Here is a 25,236-nt window from a genome sequence, read left to right as displayed (position 1 = left end):
TAGTAGCATTTAATTTGCAGACCCTAGGCACACGCAGTGCACTTTACTAGGGACTTACAAGTAAATTTAATATGCCAATTGGATAGGAGCCAATGTCACCATTTTTTAAGGGAGAGAGTATATGCACGTTAGCACTGGTTTACAGTGGTAAAGTGCGCAGCGACCTGAAACCAACAAAAACAGTGTCAAAAAGTGGAGGGAGGCAGGGAAGAAGTTAGGGGTGACCAGCCTAAGGCTGTCAGGTCTAACAAGGACACATGGAGGCACTCATTGTCCTGGACCCTTCACAGCACTGGGCATGGTCTCCTGCCCCATCCAATGCCTATACAATATCGGAATCCAAAGATGTACTAGGATGGATCTGTTCCTTCTTGATTAGAAGGATGCAGTTAGTAAGCTTGGCACCATACCCTTGGACTCACACAACCTCATCTATAGAATTCCACAAGGATTCTCCATGAGCCCGACCCTCTTCATCTAATTCATGATCCCCCTCCCCCAAGCAGCATTGTCTGCTCTCACAACATCAATGTCCTTTCCCATACCTAAGTCATGCAACACATTCCCTCACTCATGGACAAGGCGCCTAGTACCCAAATCAAGTTGAATGCCTGCATGACTGAAATCCCCCACTGGATGACGATTAACTGTCTGAAGGTGAACACCAACAAGACTGAAATCATGGTCTTCAGGAAGAGCAAATTCCACAAGACTGCCCAAGTCAATGCCATCATTGCCCCATGCATCCATTCCCTGAAGATGCTATGATTTCCAAATGACTCCCAGTCGGCACCTAGTAAACCGTCATGCGCGCCCCGGTCACAAACAAGCTAGACTACAGGAACACCCTCTATGCCCGGATCAACAAAAAGCTCATCAGAAAGTTGCAGACCAAACTTAGCAGTCAGAATTACTCTCAACCTTCCACACCGCACTCACATCACAGCACATCTGAAAGAGTGCCCCTGGCTCCTCATATACAAATGAGCACAATTCAAACTCCTCACCCACACTTTCAAGGCACTACATAACACTAGCTCAGCATAGGTCAACAATCACATTCGCTTTTGCAAATGTTCCAGACACCATTGCATGTCCAGAATCCTCTTTGCACATATCCCATGCATACGGAGAAACCGATTTAGAGGTTGCGCCTAAAGCATGGATCGACCTGCTTGCTACACATAAGAGCCTCATCCTCACTTCCTGAATTCCACATGAAGTTAAGAAAAATCTATAGGTCTGCAAAGTTTTTGTAGATTGGGCTTGGTGCACCGTTGGAGGCTGCTGTCTGCCCTAATCGAGACTGGGGCCCCAGATGCAGGCAACGTCTGGCTCCTTCACCCACCTTGGTGGAGCTGCTGGTGGCTGTTAAGGTCTTGATAGGAGAGCAGATTCTCTCCTCCATCGCAGACTAACAGTGAGGCGACTTGGGGGCAATTGGGGAGCTCTCTTTGCCCTGGCCCCTTAAACAAAACCGCACTCCCCCAGAAGGCCCTTGGGGAAGGAAGAAAGACAGCAGGATGCGGACAGGCTGAGCCCTGGAGGACTGGATTGACTGCTGGGAGGCTGCCCCTTCAGTGTTTTGCCAGGTGGGACTTACTCTGGATCTCTGCAGTGTAGTACATTATAGAAGAGGGGCAGTAAACCCTCTGATAGTTTATGGTTCGAATGTGACCTCTCCCACATACAATTTTTCAAGTATACACAACTCTGGCATGCACTTCACGCTGAGGTGGTTGATTGGATGGACTCGCCCGATTCAGTCCCACTGAAGAACCTCTTACTCAGAGACCCACTGAGCAGGAGTGCACTCCCTTCACTATACAAGGCCATAATAAATCATATTCTGGATAACATGGTGCTCTTGCGGCAGCACTGGGAGCAAGACTTGGGGGAAGCTAGAGGACTCAGATTGGGAGGCAACCCTGATGCATCCCCAGGAGCTGGAAATATGGGCTTGCTTCAGACTGATCCAGCTGAGGTTTCTGCATGTGGTGTATCTGGACTGGGTTAAGTTGCATAAAATGGGACAGATACCTCTGCTCGGTTATCTTAGCTGTGGTGCGGCTGAGGGGTCCTTCTATGATACCCCCTGGGGGTGTCAGGAGATCCAGGAATACTGAGGTGTGATCTGCTGGGATATCAGTGCAGTGATCGGGAAGGAGACACCGCATAATCCCCAGTTTGTACTAATTGGTGTCTGCTGGGATGTTGACCTGCCAAGAAAGAAGCTGAAATTCTGCATCTTGGGGGGGGGGGGATCATGGTAAAAAGGGATATGGTGCAGGGTTGTGGGTCACCTACACTGCCAACGAAAGCCCAGTGGACTGTTGGAATGCATGAATGTATTGGGGGTGGAGAAAGTCATATAGAAAGCTAGAGGTTGACAACGAAAATTTGATTAGGGTTGGGAAATGAGGAGAAACTATCATGGCCTCACACTTCACCCCGGCCCCCGGGGCTCTGTGGTGGAGCTCTAATTGTAACTTTTGAGTTTCCTCTGTAGGGAACTGTTGGGGGAGTGGTCCTGCTCTTGATTTGCTGGACGGGGGGAGGCCCTGGGTGTGGAGGGGAAGTCCCAGGGGCCTAGGCTGGCTCCACAGACCCGCTGCTGAATGTATGTTCTAGTGCAGTATGCTATCCTGCCATTGCTGTAAGCGTTATGTTGAAGACTTGCACCGATTGTTATGACTGAAAACGCTGATAAAAACATATTTAATAAGGGTTTTGTGGAGATTCATCAAATATGTGCAAAGTTATTGACGGTCAAAAATCCGAGGAATTCCTATCTCTGGGAATTGTAATTATAACTACATAGTAGCTACCACCACTCTCTGATATATATATTTACCAACAATTTCTTGCAATGGGGGTAAGACCTCCAAACTGCCATCTTTTAACCAATATCTCTTTTGGGGTGGAGCTAAACTGCCTCAACTGCCAGTTTTTTTCTTCCTTTTAATCACTTTCTTTTTCTTTTGGTGGGTAATTCCCTAACCCCTTTTTAGGTCGAGCCTAGGCAGTGCGCGTATGCGGTCTGCAAGACCTGCTGTATTCAGCAAAAGGATTTTGATTGTGTCTGCTGCTTACCATAGGTTGACTGCAGTGTTGCTCATCTTTGCTGCCTCCTAACTGGTTCGCGCTTGGCTGAGGAGCACCGGCCAAGAACAGTTTCCTTATGCTTATGCTTGGATTGTTTTACTGTTGCTTGAGGGAATTATTTTTTAATGGTTTCTTGCCTTAGCTCTTGTTCTGATGTATGTGTTTCTTCCCTTGTTTTCGAAAACATTTTGTCAGTAAGCACTTATGTTCACAACCTTGTGTTTTCCAGATGGCTAGGCTTCTCACGCGAGGTTTGTTTGACGTTCACTTGTTCAGCACTTTACCTAATCAGAAATTGCGTGTAGTTGTGAAGTGCAATTGTGTTTTTATTTTTTGGGTGATTTTATATAGCGCGGAATCAACCAGAAGGTATAGGAGCGCTTAAAACAAGTCAAGAAAAACATAACAGCTTTTCCTCCCCTGCCCCACCTCATCTTTCAGCAGCTCATCTTCCCGAAAATCGCTTGTCTCTTGGGACAGCCGCGGCCTCGTAAAGTCATCCAAAGAAACCCACAGCGTGGTTTACAATAGACTGTTCATCTGCCTTTCTTCCCATGCAGGTCACGCTCCATTCACGCATTTTTTCAGTCTGAACATTAGCAATTCAGAAGCCTTTGCATCCCGTCTCCCTCCCACTTAGCTTCACTTCAAGTTAACACGACAGAAGGACATCTCAGGTAACACTACTGATATACCCAGTCTAAAAACACACACCCTCCAAACACTGAAAAGAATATAGTGCTGTGTGTTCGCAAAAGCACCATATACACACAAAAAACCCAAGGGAAATCCTCAATGTGGCTATCTCCGGCACAGCTAGAGCCGATACTACAATATTCACTGGAGTTGGGAAACTCGCCCTGTAATTCTTTGCGGGGCATTCCTTTTAAAACACGTTTGCCCAAAACTCAACCTGTGGTGGTCACAGACCAATGGGACCACTGCCAAAACGTTCAGCAGGACGTGCTCCTTCTGTGCAGATCATCTTCCGGGTCCCCACAAAAGGTTTGGGAGTACCCAAAATCAAAACCTCACCAACCATTCAATATTTTTTTAAGCTCTCTCATGGCTGTAGCTTTTGTTTTACACCTGGGAGTAGTTTGTTTTTGAAGGGCCTTGTTTGTCATAATATTCTAGCAGGCCTGCTATGCCTGAAAATGACTAATGCACTATGCCCTCAGGGGCTGAATATATGGTTACACTGCGATGCTAATCAGAAACTACTTAGCTGAGTCTTGTGAGGGTTTTTATATACTTATTTCTTTGCGGTTTTATGTAGCGTGAAATCGACCTGAATGTACTGGAGCAATTGAAACAAGTCAAGAAAAACATAACAGCTTTTCCGCCCCTGCCCCACCTCATCTTCGGCAGCTAATCTTCCTGGGTACCAGACGAAGTTTGCTCGTCTTTTGGGACAGTTGTGGCCTTGTAAAGCAGCCAAAAGATACCCCAAGAGCGGTTTGCAATGGGGCGTCAATCCACATTTCTTCCCACACAGGCCACGCTCCCTTCACTCATTTTTCGTTACACAAACACTAACAATTTAAGAAGCCTTTGCATCCCATCTCGTTCGTTTAAATTCACTTCAAGTTAACACGATATAAGGACATCTGAGGTCCTATCACCACATGAAAACACTACTGACATACCCAGACTGAAAACACACACCCTCCAAACAAACACTGAAAGCAATACAGTGCTTTGTTTTAGCAAATGTGCCTTTTAAATAAATAAAAAACTAGGGAAATCCTCAACGCGGCTCTTCCCGGCACAGCGGGAGAGCTGATACTACAATTTTCAATGCACTCGGGAAACTCGCCCTGTTGGACCTGGCCCTTTTTGCAGGATCATTCCCAAACTTTTTGCCTTCCTCTTCCCTTCTTGGCTTAAGGACTCTGAGCACCTTATCACTGCTGATAAGTGCTAAAGTACATGTGCTCTCCCTTCTAAACTTGGTATGATTGGCTTACACCTGATTGGCTTAATAATTTTACCCGTAAGTCCCTTGTACAGTGGTATCCCTTATACCCAGGGCCTGTAAATCAAATGCTGCTAACAGACCTGCAGCGCAGCTTGCACCACCTACAGAAGTGCCCTTTCAAACCTGTCTCAGACCCACCACAGCAGGGCCTGTGTGCGCAGGGCACTGCCACACTGACTTGGCAAGTCAAACTACTTGCTCAGGCCTACAGCTATACTGTAGGCCCTAGACAGCTCTTTGGGCAGAGTACTGTGTATGTAAAAGGTAGGACATATGTCTGTATGTACTGCATGCACTAGCAGTGACAAACAGCCTAGTTTCTCACTACTGTGAGCGCTGCTCCTCTCATAGGATTGCAGTGGAAATGCCAAGACATATGTCTCAGTGGTATCTTCTAATCTATGAGGAATAGTGTGCGCATGTTTAGTATTTTGGAATCATAGTGTGAAATGCTGCTTACTGGTATAGGTGGATTTTTATTACCATTGTATAAATGCCACATTTAGAAAGTGGGTATTTCTCTGCGATTATAACTTTGCAGCTTGACTCCAATCCACATCAGGGGTAGAGTGACAACTGGGCTTTGTACATACTTTCCAGACAGCCATCACACAGGGAGGGTGGAGGTGTAATAGGAGTACATCTGCATATTGAGTGGTCTTCCTTGGCTGGGAGAGGTAGAGGCGGGGTTCACCTACATTTGTAAAGGCTGTGCCCCGCCGTGACACAAAGGGCTTGTTTATCCCTACTGATGTCTGGAGCCAGTGTTGAAGGAGAAGGGGACAAACCTAGAACCGGTTAGTGCTGGTTGAAAACCCCCTTCCCACCTTTGTGGAAAAGGAGCAGAATGAGGAAAGGGGGTTGTTCTCAACATTTTTTTAGACACTACTGGACTAAGGAACTGGGCACTAGATGCTAGAAGGGCTCGCCAGTGACTGCTCTGCTGTGGGACTGACCTGTGGCCTGCTAGGTCACTAAGAGGGACTGCCACTTTTTGCTCATCAGGACATTTGTGCTGGCCTGCTTACCTGGGGCCTGCAGCTTTGTGCCCCCCAGCTATCTCTGGGATAAGCCTGACTGCTCGTGCCACGCTTCCAAGGAGGTAAGCAGGGGTTATCTTGGGTGTGTAGCTCTCGTGCCCTGACTAGAGTGGTGATCCCTGTCTGGCTGAGGTGCCTGCCCCAGCCAACCAGGAACACCATTTCTAACACGGCCCATAATGCCTTGTCGAGGCATTCTTTTTACAAAACGTTTTGCCCATAAGTCTTCCTTTGGTGGTGCCAGGACAATGGGACCACCACCAAAACGTTCAGCACGTGTTCGGTCCAGGTCATCTTATGGGTTGCCCACACTATGAGAGGGGGGAGCCAAAATCATAACCGCCGCCACCATTCAATGTCTTTTGAAGCTCCTCATGGCTGGAGCTTTTGTTTTACAGCTGGGAGCTGTAGGTGCTCAAAAGACCTTGTTTGTATCAATAGTCTAGCATGCCTGCTAGGCCTGAAAATGTGTAATGCACTATGCCCTCTACAGGTTGAATATATGGTTACACTGCAATGCTCTCTGTCATTCTTTTTTCATGTGGTTACGCCCTCTAGGAGCTATGTGGTTACATGACCATGTTTCTTCCAAATGCTAATTTCATTGTGGTGCCCTCTAGGGGCTGTTCTGATCATTAAAGTCTAATGCGAAGTGTATGAAGGAATGCACAAATACAGTTCATTTCTATAAAGTTTGCATGTTTTGTTTCTGTAGCTCTATGCCTATTTATCATTGACTGTCTGTACATCTAGTCTTTTACTCGTATTGTCTACTATGTGCCTAGTGTGTGCCTCTTTGTGTCGCTGGGTCCGGAGCAGCAGCATTTCTCTGTCACTCACACTTAAACACAGCGGTTTGCTCATGTGTCATGCATCTGCCTCTTTGTTTCTTTTTCATGTCTAGAGACCTGTCTGTCTATTCTGTCCTTTTTCCGTAAGTCTCACCTTCATGCTGATTACCTGTCTTCATTTATGTGTGTGCTCATCTCTTTAGGGGTCTGGCTTGTGGCTGGGCCTGTGATGTGTTTGTCAACCCCCGGGCTCCACAACTAACAATTCCAATACAACCCGCATAATGCTACTCCATGTCACATACATCCACTCCAAACCAAAACACATGGGTGAAAGACATTGTCATTTACAGCACCAATAGTTTTAACTCTTGCAAATGCAAGACCTATTGGCATTGTCAACGCTTGTACTTTACTCCTATAGGTTAGTACACTCCTAATCCCCTAAATCTATTAATATTTAAAAATATAAATATTTATGAACTTATAAAGCCTGAAACACGCATATATGAATACATAATACCTTCTAGGTTTAAATGTTTTTTTTTTTACTTTATCCCAATTTTACTTTTTTTACTTAATAATTGTCTTAAGTATGAATTTAAATTAACATGTAAAAATTTAGCAAAACATTACTGTTTTTTTTATATTTTGACGTTAATAATTTTAATTATCTATACTATGAAAGTATTTCAACTTTATTACATATTTTTGGAAAAGGTTAAAACATTTACAAGTACATACCTGCAAAGTAGCGGCTGCGGGTACCAACGTAGCAAAACCTACTCCCGATGTAGTCACTTCTGAAGTACTGCCTGTGTTGTAAAGGTGGCATACCTTTCACTGATGTGTAGCATTTAAGTGTAACACTCTAGATAAGCTTCAGACAGCAATCCTGTTCTGGTATTATGATTGGCAGAAGCAAATGATACTCAGAAGTTTTTCTTTGTACAGTCCAAATAACCTACAGATGCCTGAACTATAGAGGACTGTAAACTAAGAAATTCTAAATTCTTGTAAAGGGGTTAGAAATAATTCCAGTACTAAAAGTCTGTGCCAGTGTGTCTCCTCGTAAAAATGTGTCCAGATTTTGCCTAGTTGGTATGTGTCCGCAAGAACTGCAGCAAGCATGTTACCCTCAAATTTCAACTTATATCTACTATATAGGATAACACTCATAGATTACATTTAACTAACACTTTGAGTGTAAAATGTTATTACGATATATGTTGAATTTAATACCAAATGTATGAGATGTGATCATTTCACTCTAATAGAAGAAATCACAGCACATACAAAAACCTGCCATCCCTCAAAAGAACCTCAAACACATTTGGGCAGCAATTAGATGCATTATCAAGAAGCGCATACCAACGCTAATGGATGCAAACTTTGTTTTTTACGAATTTAGAAGCCCATACCATTCTAAACCTACTTAACCTGCAGAAGCAGATTTTGGTCTCCAACATGTTTCCTTCTAAAATAAAACATTAACTTTTGGTATTACTTGGAATACAGTGTCAGAAGAGACAAAATACAAAGGTATAGTTTATTATGTTCACAAGAGAACTTAAACTATGGTTATACTGCTACTCTGCGTGACTTTTTAAAATAAAAAAACAAATAATGTGAAAAAGGACTGGAGCTGCTAATGACAAGTGTGGCAATCTATTCAATGCTGACAAGGCTTCTCGAAAGATCAGCATTTGGGGTAGTTTAGTCTTCATTGAATTGTCAAAACCAGCAGACTTTCACTTAAGGAAACCACCTCCTAACTCACTCTGTTAAGAATAAACATTACTACTGGTTGACCAGCTGTGATAAGGAGTCATGTACCTTAGGTATTTATATACATCTTGCTATGAACAATCTAGAAGGGATAGCTTGTCTAGTCATAGAAGCACATTCTGTCACATATGTAACCTTAAAGGAGGAACTTACCATAATGTTAATGCAAAACTCAAGGTGCCCTTTTTTGCGCTGGCAGTTGGACATTCATTATCCTGCTTTACGTCTTCTCAGGATATTTTGTACTTCTACAGCTAGTGACCAGAATATAATTTAAACTTTAGACAAGGAGGTAGGTCTGGGGACACAACGCAAATGATGCATTATACAACAGATTTATTTTAATTGAAACCTCCACCTCTTATGAGTTCTGCAATTGATTGATATTAATCAGTGAAAGCTCTCCTCTGGTTCTCAACGACTATACATATACAAAAATCTTACAATTAATTATTGTCCACTAAATTTAGATGTGCATTAGAGAGTAATGCTGTATTTTCTCTGAGACAGTCCTTAGAGAGAGTATCTCAAACTGAATATACCTCTTCACCTATAAAGGCCTTTTAAGGTCAACTGCCAAGTACACACAGAATCATGCTGTGAAGGTTGTGCTGTTATACTCTGGATGGTTCTATCTGTATATCGGGAAGCAAATTGCAGCTTGTGATAATGTCAATTTTCTCTGCCACTGCTTTCAGGTCATCCAGAACAAGACGAATACTATGAGAAGCACTTATGATTCCACTCTGGGAGTTGTTGAGCTGGTTGGTAACACAGCGAATTTCTTTAGTAGCTGTCTGGTACACATGCTTGATGGTGCTGCTGACATCATGATGCAGCCGTGTATTGCTTTCCAGAAGCTTCTGCTGCAACAAGGTGCTATAGCGCCCAGGATGCTGGATGTTCATTGCTGGTTTTTCCACCATTCCTACCGGCAATTTTGCTGCATCATTCCTGATTACAATAAGTGGAGGCAAATTCTTATCAACCGGTGTTGGTGCCATTATACTGCGAGTTGGCTGAACTTCTTCTTCTTCGTCCGTCTCTGATGCTTCACCAGGAATTGTCATACCAGTAACACTGGAACTCATAGTTGGTTGCATAGTTCCAAGATAGGTTTCATCATCAGAGTCTGTTTCTGAAGCCTCACCCTGCACCACTGTTTGGTATTTGTTCAAGGACATCTTTTTTTAAATCCCAACCTAAAACAAACAATCAGACACACTTAAGAAGAAGGTTCCACTGATTAAAGACTATTACAGTACAAAATTAGATTGATTTCTGCAACTCACAAGGGCTAAAACAAAATATCACATGCTGCCGGGAGCTACTTGTCAAATGTATATTTTCATGGGGCAATGATCACCCTCTAATAACAAATAAATGTGTATGCAATTTAGTACAACCCTCCTGCCTCACCCACAAAAAGGGTCACTGCATTAAATTATTAAATTTGACATGCTCACCCCCTACTGACCACACACCCTGGTAAAAGGAACCAGGCTCCTCCCTGCATTGTACAACTGCAAATTACCAACAACATATAATCTGTAGGGCAATAAATAAATATAGGTTATTTGCAATGAGACAGCATATCTTCTCTAAACAGGTTTGCCTTAGCGTTTTAAAAATATAACACATTTTCTTCAAAAGAGAACTACAGAATTATTTTTCATATTTTCTCTTACTGAGCATCAACAGAGTGGGTATTATTAAAGTTTCATTTTTCTTCAAATGAAAACTGACAGAAACATTTCTTTCAAAACAAATCTAAAGATAAAGGAAATTATGGGAAAGGGGGGGCGTGGCTTGAGGCCGATGGAGCAGCACGCGTAACGCGGAGCTCCTGGCGGCCTCCGATCATCCGACAGAATCGACCCAGTCTGGGGGGAAAACATGTCAGAACTGTAGGCAATCCAAATGCGAAAGGCTGAAAAGATCCTGTGAGGAGCCGAGACATACGGCGGCCCGACCCGAAAAGGCCGAACAGAAACAAGATGGCGGCGCCGCAGGGACAATAGGTGCGAACAAGGAGGAAGACGCTGGGCCCCGGAGTGGAGAGAGAGCCGACCGGTGAGTGGCGCGAGGAGGCCGAATACTGGGACTGCCTAGAGGGGCTCGCGGGAAGTCTGAGGAGGCGCGGCTCAGAAGGGAGCGGTGCGGCGAGGCCCTGGAGTGGGAGAGCCAACTGGGTGTTGCCGCGGAGGGAGAGGCCCGGAGTCCCCTGAGGTGCTGCATGACGGGCGCAGACGTGGATCTAATTGAAGGGGCCTGCGGCGCAAGATAGCCCGGGACCCCTGACTCTCACCAGTACACAGCAAGCGAGGGGCAGCGGAGTCCCACCCCCCCAACCCCCGAAAAGATGAAGAGGAGCGCAGCATGAAGAGCGGTCATACGGAGAAACGGCGAAGGAAGGGCCTGGATAACGCCCAGGTGACTTGAGCATTGGGCGCAGATATCAGGCAGTGAGAAAGAGACAGCGGCAGGCCGAGAATTTGGATCCCGGGGCGGGGGAGCAGGAGCAACCTTTGCGAGCAGGACCGAAACTGGGTGCCCCCCCCCAAAGAAATCAGCGGTGACAATATCCTACCCGGCAATATAAGCAACAGGGGATGCCCTGTTTATTGTGTCCGATGCAAAGAAGACAGAAGACTCCCGCAGCATAGACGCTGCGACCTGGGGTAGCGGAGGGGGGGGTGAGTAAGGGGCAGCCGAGCCACCGCCACACAAAACATAAATCCTACACAGGTACAAGGCCAGCTGAAGACATGGGCAAACCAAAAAAATGGAACGGCCCTGGCGAAGAGGTGGCAAGAGGCTCGCAAAGGGATGAAGACATGGGTGAACCTAACAGGACCTCACAGCAAGAGAGCACCCTGGACACTAGAACTAAAGATTGACACCCTATCGGTGGATCTAACACTTCTCAGGGATGACCACAGGCGACTGACTGATAGAGTGATCACTAATGAAAAATCCCTGGAACAACTTGCCCCAGAAGGCCAGACACTAACCAAAATGGTGGCTGCACTGTCGTCACGGGTTAAAGTACTTGAAACCCAAGCAGAGGATGCTGAGAACAGAGCGCGGAGAAGCAACCTACGCCTGGTTGGCTTCCCTGAAAAAGCGGAGCACGGCGCACCTAATACAGAATCCTACCTGGAGCAATGGATATGTGAAGAAGTGGCCCCTGAGGGCCTGTCGCAATATTTTGCAACAGTGCGAGCTCACAGGATTCCAACAAACCCCCTCCACCGGGTGCCAGACCACGCCCGATCATAGCCAAACTGCTACACTTTAAAGATAGAGACTTTATCCTGACTCAGGCGCGAATGAAAGGGGACATCTCACTTGGAGACCACCGTATAATGATATTCCCGGATTTCACACAAGACACTCAGAAGCAGAGGGCCACCTTTGTTGAGATCAAACGACGACTAAGAGAAAGAGGCATACAATACACCATGTTATTCCCAGCCAGACTGAAAGTAATCACAAACAATGATATGCTCTTCTTTACCACACCACAGCAGGCACAGGAATGGCTGGACGCGTCTGGAATGAGAGAGACTAGTAGACCGGAGGGGGCAACGCAGGCCCAAGCAGGAACTTGCATAAGAACCGCTGTGCCGCCAGGCATTGCAAGAAATGCGAGAGGCAGTACATGCAGCAGTATCCCTAGGAGGAGGGGTATCGGGATCGCCACACCACTCTGAGACTCACTCGGACTAGGAATCCATGTCGGGCAGCGCCTACTGCTCATCCCATAACGCCACTGAATCTCTGCTGAAGATCACCCCGAGGACATCGGATGAAATCTTTTGAGGGGCCTTGACCCCTGACCAAAAGACGAGTCCTCTTTGGAAGGCGGGCTGCGCCGAACAGCTGACTGGCACCCTCTAGCACTGTTGACTCACTGAGAATACCGGCGTGCAAGAGACGGGAGCACTGAGGCTCCACGACTCAGTTAGCTGAAACGTATAAGCGCCTAACACCAGCCGGACAAATGAGCTTACCTCAACAAGGCCGGGAAGAACTTTCCAAAGATGAAGAATCGAACGATGGGAGGAGTGCCGCGAGTGCTGCCCTTGGCCCTCGCTCCCACCTCCACATATAATATTTAAGCAGTTAGTAAATGTTTGGACGGGGATAGTTTTGTTACCGGTCCCAGGGAGAGGGAGTTGTGAGTTCAAGGGAATTGTTTTATTTAATGTTATTAGGTTTCTAATGGGGAAGTCAACTCCGTCCCGCCTTCTGACACTGCTAGGGCTAATACTATTGCCATACAAGATGGAGACACTCCGGGTTGACAGAACAATCCAATCATTTAGATTTACAGACTATGGATAGATCATTAGCTTATAAATTCCTCACCTGAAACGTTAGGGGACTAAACAGCATGAGTAAACGATATAAAGTGTATAGTCTGCTTAAAAGAAGGGGAGTGCATATAGCAACCATCCAAGAAACACACCTTACAGACAAGGAGGTTAAGGCCATAACTAAGCGATGGAGGGGCCAGATCTACGCCGCAACATACTCAGCGTATGCACGAAGGGTCCTGATATGGATACGACCAGGAGTACCGTTCCAAAAAACAGCAGTACACATAGATAAGGAAGGACGTTATGTCCTGGTGGCTGGTTGTCTAAAAGGTAGAGACATTACATTGGGAGGGCTATACGCCCCTAACCAAGACCAAGTCACCTTTCTAAACTCGATATCACATACGCTAGGGCCACATCTCACCCAGACAACAAACATGGGGGGGTGACTTTAACTGTATCGCAGACACAGAAATGGAGAGATCCCACCCCCCCTTGGGACATTCCACTACACATAAGCTGGCCAGAGGATTCGCAGATTGGAAGCGACATTGGGGTCTCATAGACACCTGGAGACATCTTCACCCACAAGAGCGCGATTACTCCTTCTACTCGCTGCTATATGACTTACATGTACGACTCAATGTCGTCCTGATATCCCCTGACGTAAACAGCATAGTAACTAACTCCAAATATCTCTGCCGAACAGTATCTGATCACAATCCTTTGTTGGTCACTCTGGACTGGAAAAGGGACTGCCGCTGCATACCAGACTGGCGACTCCCCAAAACAAGTACTCTGGAAGATTCTGACTCATCTTCTCTCCCTCTCCCCTCACCCCCTAATCCCCCATAAACAGAAGATAAAATCACACCACTCTCAAGTAGCCTTGAAAACTCTTAAGGTCCTCACTTTCGAGCCTGAGGATATCATTCATTCTATGTCGTCCTCCTGGACCCCTGCATCAGAGGTGGCAGAATATGTACAGGCCCACATAAGCCATAGTTTTGACCAAGACGTCCGATCTCAGCTGAGATCGGAGTGCCTCAAACCAGATTTCTCTACCAAGGTCAATGAGACCCCTGAGATAGACCCCACTCTGGTGACCTACCTGAAAAGAAATTCCAAAGACCCAAAAAAAGGGCATTGCCCGTGCTTGGCACGAATTTCAAGACCTGCTTTTGGATGTCTCAGGCACTCTTACTAAAATTATTGTGATAGGTTTCCAGCCCAAGGAATCTGGGACTCCAACTGACCCCCCAAGTTCTAGTTGGCTGGGCTCAACGGGCTTCGAGTTTTCTGGGAAACGCTAACTGCACCATTTCTAGTGAAAGGTGTTGTTCCATTCTTATTAAGATGGACCCAAAATTCACTAATCTGGCCACTTCAGAATCAGGACCCTCAAAGTTTACTCTTAGAAACCACTTTCCTCAGAAATTATCTAAATTTGCTGCCACTTATGCGAACCTGGATAAAGCACAGGGATCCAGCAAGAAAGATCTTTGTCCCCCTTTTACCAGGACCAGACGCTTTAGAGGGCAAGCCTTCGGCCGCAGCTACCACCAAGGTCCTCACAGGGGAGTGTAGTTGTTTTAACCTTTGTTTTGATTAGCTGCTAAAACGTTAAAGCATAGAAAGAGAAGCATAACCCTTGCCTGTCTTTAATAGAATTTTAAATCTTTTCACGCAAATGCTAGACATTTTTTTTTATTGTTGGAGTGTTTCAGCTAATATCTTCAATAATCCTGTTTTCTTCCATATTAAACTGTTCCCCTGGGGTTCACTTGTTTAAAAAGTCGCTTCTTCTTTGTGATTTTGCTTCCTCCACAAATTTATATACTGCAATCATATCTTTTTTTAATAGCTTTTTAAGTAGGCATTACCTTCTTTATTTCCATTTATGTACAGTTTATATTTGTTTGGAAACAAAGAATTTTACTAGATTCGAATGTCAGAAGCGGCAAAAGGTTTACATTAAATGTGATACATTAGGTGGTGCCAGCCCGAGTACATAAAAAGAGCAAGCCAATTTTACCCAGGGCTTTAAGTGGGACAAGGCAACTGGTGGGCTTAGGCAATGACTCCCAGGCACTGAAGCTGGCCTTGGACCTTATCACCTGGAGGGTGTGTTGTGGGAGAAGGGGGGTGAAGATAGCCACTGTAAGTCTCAACAATTGCCGTTACCTAACTCTATTTAGAAGGTGGGGAACTGAAATAAACTTTCAGTGAAAAAAAATCCTTATTTGCCACAATTATATGAGCGAGTTCAACTCAACAGCGGTGCGTTTCAGACGAAGGTGAGACTTTCTGTTAACCTGCTGGGCAGAAGAAGATAGTAATGCTTAAAATAATCTTTTCAGGTTTCCACATATATCACCAGCATTTTAGTTTAGCTGTTTCTCACCCCTTCAAAGTACTGCCTTTCTTTGCATTGTTAATCTGTTATTCCAGCTTTTATAATGGGAAATGCAAACCCACATAAACCATAATGCAAAGAATAACAAGCACTGGCACAGTCCAATAGGTGTGGCATTGAAGTGCTAAAACACATAAGCACTGTTAACATTCCAAAATGCTGCTTAGAGTGTTACACACAGACCTTTTGCATTTGCACAAACTGGGGGAACAGATGCAAAAACAACAGCGTTTTAAGTGTAGAGTACAGTTAAGGGATAAAGAAGTAAAGGTGACACACTGCGTGATCATGAAGTGTAATTTGGGGATATAAAAAATATCTCTCAAGCATTCCAAATGAAGTACTTCCTTCACAGTAGAATGATGCACTAAACAGCTCATATCAAGAAGAGAGAGAAATAACTTCTGTGTGTGGCGCTGAAGTTCACTCAATGTATATTTTAAAGTAAAGAATTGGTAACAATAAGTCTGGCAGACAGCTGCATTTTCCCACCTGACCTAAAACCAGGGTTGAATAAGCTATTTATGCCTTACACTGAACAAACTAGCACGATAGAGGAGGTGCTGATCTCATGAAGTGACATCGCGGAATTCGGGTAGTAATTTGTCAGACATACGATCCAGATGTATTAGGTTTCATGACCCTAATTACGTAAGCCACACTTTTCATAAAGCATTCTTAGTTACCCCTGACTGTCACAAACGCCCTCCAACCATCCCAGGTTTACTCATATCTCTTAAAGTATGGACTTCAACAGAGGAACAAGCACTGGCTAAGAAATCAGTTCTCACCTTTGCTACAGGCTAGTGCGATCTACTGACTGTGCCAATATTTTGTTTTCCAAAGGTTACTGCAAAGCACGCGCACACATGCACAGCCTCTGCCATGTGGGGGGAGGATTTATATACACACACACACAAAAACATGTACAGGTCGGTGTCAGGTAACACAAGTGAGCTCTACTGCTTTGCCAATGCTTGTTTAATTTACCATTCTAAAACTGTAGTCACTCGTGTTCCAACAGTAAAGTGGCTGTTAGTGCATCATGTTGTAGGCACGCACGTGCAGGCAATCTTGGAATGATTTTTCACAGTTTCAATATGGCCACTAAATGCATGTGCATACATTAAGACACAACCTACTGTCACTAGTTTGAAGCCTACCACGCAGAGCAGCTGTCTGTTTTGCTAAAGATATCTTCAGGACATTCGAAAAGCTTCACTGAGAATGCATTTTGGCCACTACCATTGGCTTTGTGGTTTGTAACTGGCATATGCTTGCTTTCTATTTGCTTGTTTTGTTTTAGGCTGTCCAGAATGAGTCTGTCCTTCGGAAAGAGCAATCCTTACTATATCCTTCTCCCTTTCTGTAAGCAGGCCTTTAAATCTTGTTCTTATCTTGTCACATTTCTGTGCACTTAAGGCCAGTCTCTGTCTTCTGAGGGATGTTTGGGGTTTACTTTTCTTTCTGACTTCAGAGTAAGATGATTTATGTGACAAATTTGCTGTGAAAGTCTTTTTTTTAGCACACAAAAAAAGTTTAAATGTCTAATGAACTCTGTAGACAATTCAGAATATATCATAATTAGGAAAGCACAAATAAAGCATTGTTTGTACTTCTGAAGTCTGGTGGAAACAAATATTTTACTATGGTCAAAACAAATCAATAAACTGTATGATGACATTTCCACACATTATCATTTGTGTGCTATATACTTTTATCAGTAAAGCTTTATATTTGTGCAAATGTAATGGTCATTTCGATTGAACATGTGTTGTCTGTAATGGCAGTGTGATACCACATCATGCATACTCCATTCTACTCTGCACCATTCCAACCCACTGCACTCCACACCTCTCCAGTCTTTGTTAATGCACTCTAACCTACGCCACTGCACCTCTCTACTCTACTGTGCACAGCTCTACTTTATGCCAATACACTCTTTGGCACTCTGCACCACTGCACTCTTCGCCAATGCACTCTGCACCACTTCAGTCTAGGCCACTCCACTCTACACCACTGCACACTACTCTGTACCACTGCCCTCTATGCCTGTCCACTCTACCATACTCTGCACCACTATACTCTATGCCACTGCACTCTAACCAGCACCACTCCAAACTACTCTACTCTATATCAATCTGCTCTAAACCACTGCAGTGTATGACACCTCACTGTACACCATTGCACTCTACGTCACTGCCCTCTATGCCACTTTTTTACTCTGCATACTCTACAATATGCCACTGCACTCTAGGTCACTCTACACCACTGCATTCTATGCCACTGTACTCTGCAACACTTCACTCTCTGCCATGCACTCTGCTCTGCACCACTTATGCCAATACATTCTATTTCACTACACTTAAACTCTGCACCACTCTACCCGGTGCCACTCTATGCCACTACACTCCACAGCACTGTAGTCTATGACACTCTACTCTGCACCACTTTACAGTGCTGCACTCTACACCACTCTACTCTGCACCACTGCACTCTACGTCCATGCACTCGAGTCTACTCTGCATCACTCTAATTTACACCACTGCATTCTACGACGCTGTAACACTACAACACTTAATGGCACTCCATGCTACTCCATACTCCTCAATACCACAAACTTTTAGCCATGCTGAACAGCAGCCATGTTTGTGTATAACTTGGCTAAAACACATTGGCAAAGACAATAGCTTTTCCATAGGCGAGAGCTGTTGGCTTTGCCAATGCTTGTTTTCAATTTACTATTTCTGTACAGCGGATGGGGATGTCAAAACCTTAAATTAAAAAAAATAAAATAATGCATCAGTGCTAACATAAAGAAGAGCTGTGAGACCCACGCAGGGTAAACATTTTTTTTTTTGTTTATAAACACTACTTACTGCAGTTGAAAAACAAAGAATGGGTGGGGCAACAATGACCAAGGAACAGCATGCCGTTACAGGAAAAAAAACATAAAACGCATGCAGGAAGGGAGGCAGAGACCAATGCACTAGATAGCAAGCACTTGGCAACAGTGTGCAAATATGCAAATACCAGGCCCTCACATGTGATTCCAAAAAAAAAAAAAATAATAACAACAAACCAAGCAATAGGTTTGGGGGCAACAGACAAACGGCAGGAGATCAAGGTACTGAAGGGATGGGTGTTAGTGAAATGGAGGTGGGCAGAGAGGGCGAAGAGACAGAGACGGGGGAGAGAGAAAGGAGGTGAGAGCGAAAGAAAGGCAAGACAGTGCCACGGATCGCTAATACAGAATTAAATAATTGGCAAAGCCAACAGTTCTGGGTGCAAGCAGTTGAGTGGAGAGGGAAACATTCATTCAAAAGACCAACAGTATTATGCTGCTGTGAGCCAAGAAGTCACTGACAAAAGCTTATGCCAGTGGCTGAATAAGACTGGTGGCACTAAGCCAGTATTTTAAATGGCCAGATCCAAAGTTCCACTCTATCTATATCAAGAGAGTTGGTGTTGTTGAAGGACATTTACCCACCCCCCAAAAGAAAGTGATAACTAAAAGAAGGGAGGGTTGAGGTAGTTTATCACCGCCAAAACAAAATCAATTTGGCAGCTATACTGTCAAAGCCCAGGCCTAAATAGTAATCTAACATCAGTAGAAAGATAAAACTAAGCCTGTGAACATAATAGTAAAGAAGTTATGCTCGGGGGGAGAGAAACTGAAAACAATACCTGAAAGCCATTGAACATGGCACAGGGAACAGAGACAGACAAGCAAGCGAGCCATCCAACCATGAGCAAGGGCCGATCCATAGCCCTCTCTGTATACTGTATTGTAGGCAAGGTCAGTGGAATTATGCAGGGGAAGGGGGGTAGAATTATGTGGCAGGGTGTGTAAATTATGTAGCAAGACCAAGCAAATTATGCAGTGTAATACTGCGCATTTTGAAATAGTATTACTTCCTTAATTTGTAGTTTTAAGGGTCGAACGCAAAGCGCTCTGCCCCTATTGTTATCGCTCTACGGGCTTGTAACCACGCCCATGTAAGGCCCATCACTTTGGTTGGTTCGTGAGCTTGCCTTTTATAATTCGCTTCATTTCATTAGTGTAAGGCATGCATTCGTCATACCTTTTCCGGTGCTTAGCCTGCCTCGAGTGCACCGGCCAACTACTGAAAACATATGAGGATCCATTAATTCCATATGGTTTCTGGACTACTACTTCTCTTTATTTTGTAGGCAGTGCGACCTCACTGGGTAGTAGTCATGCTTTGCATGACATTAACCCTGTTACATGGATATTTGCACTTTTGTCGGTTACATGGATAATTGCACTTTTGCCGATGTGTTTCACTATGAGCAAACTTCTGTTTCCTTTTGTGTATTTGCTTTGCGCTCATGGCGGCCATCGGCTCGCTTATGTGAAACTGTTCTCCTTTTCAGTTTATGTGTCAAGAATAGTCCGTGTTAAGAGTTTACAAAGCTAATAGCTTTCACTTGAGAAAACACGAGACCCATTGCATTGCAAATGCTTGTTACCCTTGTTAACACTATCTGAACATAAATAAAACCTCAAATAAGTAACAGAAAGGGACGGGTCAACCTTTGCAAAGGGCCTTCCAGTGTGCGGCAACATGTTGCTGTGTCTTTTGAACCGTTTGAGTTTAAAACATTTTTTTGTTAAAATCTACAGATTATGCAGCAGATGAAGCATTAAAGGCAAACGCAGCAAATCGATATTTAAATAAAAAACGTCGCGGTCACACAATTCCAGTGGCTCTATAGTTTTTTTATCGACACCGCTGGCGAGACCTATAAAGCGTACTTCCCAGCGAAAATAAATAAACGTTGATTGAAGTCCAAGTTACTTCACAGAGGTTGATAAAGCTAATACAAACGCTCCATTTCATCTTCCCGAAATCAAGCTCATTCCATCGCGCAGTTCGGCTACGGAACGGTCACTCCAGCCAGGTCCGGTCCTACTGCAACCAGTATGTGTGCCGACCTATGGAGCCCGGAGAGATTGAAGCCGAGCATGCATACAGCGAAATAAACGAGGGGGGGGGGGGGGCATACAAGTCAAACTCACCTACTTCCTAGCTGTTTCATATGAGAAAGGGGGTAGAGATAGAGTGGGGCCGGGCCGGCAAGTGTCAAGGGCTTCGGGGCGGAGTCACTGCAAATGTGTTAGTGTGGTCGAAAGCGCCTCTCAGAGAGAGTGATGCGCGCGTGACACAGTTAAAGACCGGAAGAATATCATGTGCCAAAGAAGTGACTGCGAGGCGGATTTTAAGTTCTCTTTGGGATGTATATTCCAGTGCTAATTCTATAATACAAGTCAATGCTGTCCTCTCGGCTGCGTCAGAAGTAGACAGGCAGAGGCTAACAACGGAGTAACAAGGGGAATAAAAAACACACAAGCTACTGTGGGATAAGTGTTTATACTGTAATCTCCGCCATAGCCAATCATAAGCGATAGTACAGTCTCAGAGACCACGCAATCAATCAACAACAAGGACTCACTTAGCCATTCACATGACAATGGTTCCTTCAACCAATCGAAGATCATCACACTTTCCCACGTCTAACAGAGCACGTTACCGCCTCGGTGGTTGGTTGAGAGTATATGTCTGGTATTGCTTTGCGGTGCTGTTTTAAACTGTATCGTTATTACGAAATACAAGACTTCCTTTAAAAGAGACTGGTGACAGAGGTTTCTAGTTCTAGTAGCGGATGGACCTGGGTAATTATGAAAATGAGGTCACCGTAGAGCGGAGTGGTCGTTGGTGATTTAACAGCACCCTCCTTTATCGAAGACGACGTGTTTGCAGAGGTGGATGTACCTGAAACCACTGAGAAGGCAGCAGCTATTACTAGCGAACGTCAGTACCTAGTTACACCTAATGGAGGCAACGGGGAGGTCACTGTAGAAATGCGCAGATCTCTCTCGTATTTTGACATGCTTTGTGGGAGATGACGTTATGAACCGAAGACAGATGCTGCAAATAATCTGTAATAAATGAAGCAATTTATGCTGACCAGTGATTATTACTTAAGGAGGCAAGAAATTATATAAAGCTGAGAGTCGCTCCTGAAAGTGACAACGATTGGAGACATTCTTGATGGCTGATGAGACCTTGTTTGAGTTTCTGCACATGGAGATGGTGGCCCATGTGTACAAATCCCAGAAACAGGATGAGCAGGTGAGGCTGGGCAGTGGGTGTTTGTGTTTGTTTCAAAGCTTTCTTTTATTACGATAGCGTACACACGCGTGTAATGGGTCATATGAAGCTGTGGCTGGATAACTTTGAAAGTAATACTAAAATATACATCCCAATTGCAGCGACTGAGGCAGGAAGGTTCTAACTAAGAAAGCTAAAAACAATGGGCTAAATAGTACAGTTCTGGAGCACATTTTCTCATACATATGGTCAAAAGTCACAGGTTTTGATGAAGATTCCAGTCATTTCAAAACGTTGAAATCTCCTGGTTATTCACTTTAGTTAGCATCTGATTAGTCAGGCTTCATTTGTAAGACGTGTCGCTGTGAAGTCACCTTAACTGGTATATGCTCATTTTGGTTGCTTTGTTATATAAAACAATAAAAAAGGTGTTAAAAAATGAAGGTGACAGCTCTTCCCCTGAGGCTCGGATTATCAGGTAGTTGGTATATTTTCTCCTGAACAGAAGCTGGGCAACTTTGTGGACTTCTAGCGTGGCAGACCTTGTACCAACACTTCACAGATCCTCGGGCAACTGGGTTAATAAACTCTTTCTTACAGGCAAGCTAACCTCTGTAGGATTCACCCATGCGCTCTTACCAGTTCGCACACCGTCCTTCTTTTCTAACCTTTACATAAACTATAGGCGTGCAACGCAAAAGGGGCAGAACCGTTTAACATAGGGGAGACCAACTGGCATCGCCCCTTGAAGGAAGCAAGTGGTAAAAATGCTAGTCACTTACCTATTAATCACTCTAGCACCGGCACCAGTGGCACAAAAATTCAGAAAGAGAAGACAATAGCCACTCTCTTAAGGAGAGGTGCTCTTTGTTTGCCCACTCGAATTCACATCACCACTCTGGAGCTTGGATCATGTGTACAGCTAAAATGTCTGCAAGCTTAAGTTATTGTCAGGCTCAATGGATTAAACAAATCTACAAGGAACACATTGTTACAGTGGAGATGTCTGGTAGTAGGGCTGTGGTAGTGTCACTTACATCACAGATTTACCATAGGTCAGCATTTTAGGCTGGAGAACAAGCAAAGGATGGAGAGAGGGATGATAGAGCTAATGTAGACACTGGATGGATGAGGCGTTGATGTTGCAAAACATTTATTGAAACCTATTTCTACCATGTATCCTTTCTACATATGGTGACAAGTGGAGAACAACTGGTGAAGAATGGGAACATGAGTCAAAGTATTAAAGTAGATCGTTAATAACAGATATTCTTCACTAATAGGTGGTGGACCGCAGCAAGACCGGTCATATCTCAAATCACTCAGGCATTATACACCCACAGATCCATGACTGATTCTGTAAGGACACAATACAAGATGCCATTATTGTATTAGAGAATAAAACATTCTCTGGCCATATTTATTACATCTCATAAACACAACACATTTTTCTTTCTCATGTTGAGTTAGGATATGTACAGAACAGCATTGTGATTATCACATGGACATAGCTAATACAAGAAATTCCTAGCAAATATTTCCTAATCTTACATGGAAAAAGTCCTAGCAAATACCAAATAAACAAAAGGAGTCATAATTGACCCACCCCCAGGCCCCTTGAGGCATCGACTGATTGAATTGACTTGGAGCCGGATGAAACCCTGCTGGCCCCTCAATAAGTTGTCTCTTACAAGGCAAACTAACTTGCTCCCGCAAGACAGAGAGCGCTTGGACCAGCATGACAGCTGAACCCCAAACAACCATGCCAGAGCAACCCAATACATGGGATCCCTGCTGGTACCCATTGGGAGATGGACCTTGTCAGCCGGGCCATGCCTCGGTTCTCTGGTGTAGCCTGCCATCCCCCAGTATCCCCAGGGCTGTGTAATGGAGTACCCAGGCTGGCTATGGACAATTGCGGAAGCGGACATCCTCGGCCTTCCAATAAAAACCGTAGTATCCCTGCCCAGGCTTCAGCTAAAGCCTTAAAACTGATTCCACCCTGAACAAGCCTGCACTAATATCCTTGATGCCAACGTTTTCTACCTGTTTTGTGGCCAAACATGACTCCTCCTCCTCCATATGTTCTTCTTTGTATAAATCAGTGCAAGTTTTGAGGTCTTGTATTTTCTCTTTAAGCATTTGTATCATGTAAGTGTAAGAGTAACATTGATCTAATGATCTTTAGACACTCTAATAACCATAATGTTATTGTTTCTTGAAACCACTTATAATTTAATTTTGTTGTAGATTCCATGATGTTCTTTATTTCAATCATCTGAAATTCTTGCTGGTGAAACTGGACACTCATCTCTACAAATTAGGGATTCATGGATTCTTGGGAAGTCCTTGCATTAACAATAGCTTTATCATTAGTAGCTTAGCTATGGTCGGGTGTGTGCAAGAGCTGAACAGTTGTGGCTCCTTATCGTGTGCAGTCGATCGTCCACCATTATGTTGTATGAATTCACCATCTGTGACAGAGCCCCTCTTTTAAGAAGCCACCTGTTGCGGACAGTGAAATCAAGAAAGATGCAGTTTCTAGTGCAACATAGAAAGTGGCTGTACCTAAATAGACTGTGTACCATAAGCTCTCAAGCCTCATTTCCGGAGCTGTTGAGGCAACATTTAGAAAGTAATGTTTTATCTTTACAGATCATCTCTGCTGTCTTAGATCCATGAGATTTCATAGTAGGGCTGGACAAATTTATACCATACAAGGGTTCGCCATCAATCTCCCTACATTTTTGACATGTTATAAATGTAATCAATTTGCCACTTTATTTAAACCCATATTGATGATAAAGTTAGGTAAGTGAGTCTTTAAATCACAGTTGGGCAGGATTTCAGGTTTGCCTCTACACAGGGTAAAAGATTTAGGAAAAGAACAGGTATTGAACATAAAGGGAGTCATTTAGAGTTTGGCGGGCGAAAAAGGCCACCCGCCAAACTCCAGCAGTCAGGTTGCCCCAATGGGTCAGCAGGCGGAAACACCCCAGCGGGGAACAGCCCACAACTTTGACACCAGCTCATAATCAAGCCTGCGGAAATGTTGCGCTGCGTAGGGTGCCACAGCACCCATCCCGCTTTTCACTGTCTGCAATGAAAAGCATGATGGGGCTGTCCATTGGGGCCCCTGCACTGCCCATGCCAAGTGCAGGGGCCCCCATGGGGTCCCCTTCACCCTTCTTCACCAGCTTTTACATGGCGGTTAAATCCTTAATACCTTTATTTGTATTCCTTGATTAACAAAGCTTCCTATTGTTAATTGTTTCCAGGTTTCCCTATAAGAAGATGGGTGCCTTTGGATGAAGCCTATTGTGGGCAATATTTACTATTTATTGTGGGTCATGGTAACTGTTAGCTGTTTTAGCAATCTTGAAGGATGTAATTAGGCTGAGTAATGAGAGAGAAGCAATTGTGTAATCTAATAGCGAATTTGAAACAATGGAATAAAAGGACTACTCACGTGGAATAGCTTGCTGATATCTGCGTTTAAAACTCTTAAACCTAATGATTCAAAATCTTTTATTAAATTTATCACATTCAAAGTTGTTGAAACAAATGGTTCTGGATAAGCTACAGAGGGGTGCATGGTGATTTGAATCCCCCAAACCAGGAAGCATTCCTTTTCCTGAAGCACCATTTTCGTG

At 44.3% G+C, this 25,236-nt stretch overlaps 2 protein-coding genes across 3 annotated transcripts in view; one reads left to right on the top strand and one right to left on the bottom strand.

Moving 5' to 3' along the window:
- Positions 1 to 9,024: 9,024 nt before the first annotated feature.
- Positions 9,025 to 20,750, bottom strand: BLOC1S3 (biogenesis of lysosomal organelles complex 1 subunit 3). Of its 2 annotated transcripts, none has more exons than XM_069207706.1 (2): positions 20,495 to 20,750; positions 9,025 to 9,907 (listed from the first exon to the last, which is right to left on the bottom strand). In XM_069207706.1, exon 2 carries the CDS (start codon positions 9,887 to 9,889, stop codon positions 9,320 to 9,322), a length of 570 nt encoding a protein of 189 aa, XP_069063807.1. In that variant the 5' UTR covers positions 9,890 to 9,907; positions 20,495 to 20,750; the 3' UTR covers positions 9,025 to 9,319. The 2 variants fall into 2 exon arrangements, with proteins under 2 accessions (XP_069063807.1, XP_069063806.1); XM_069207705.1 differs by having other exon boundaries at positions 20,491 to 20,746.
- Positions 20,751 to 21,015: 265 nt separating this feature from the next.
- Positions 21,016 to 25,236, top strand: part of TRAPPC6A (trafficking protein particle complex subunit 6A) — a 111,797-nt gene continuing 107,576 nt past the window's right edge. Inside the window, exon 1 of the mRNA XM_069207704.1 lies at positions 21,016 to 21,604. Coding sequence (XP_069063805.1) covers positions 21,524 to 21,604 — 81 coding nt within the window. The 5' untranslated portion in view covers positions 21,016 to 21,523. The remainder of the gene's footprint in view (positions 21,605 to 25,236) is intronic.

This window comes from Pleurodeles waltl, chromosome 9 (genome assembly GCF_031143425.1).
Source record: "Pleurodeles waltl isolate 20211129_DDA chromosome 9, aPleWal1.hap1.20221129, whole genome shotgun sequence".
Lineage (NCBI taxonomy): Eukaryota > Metazoa > Chordata > Amphibia > Caudata > Salamandridae > Pleurodeles > Pleurodeles waltl.
This window is presented reverse-complemented; position numbering and strand designations above follow the sequence as displayed.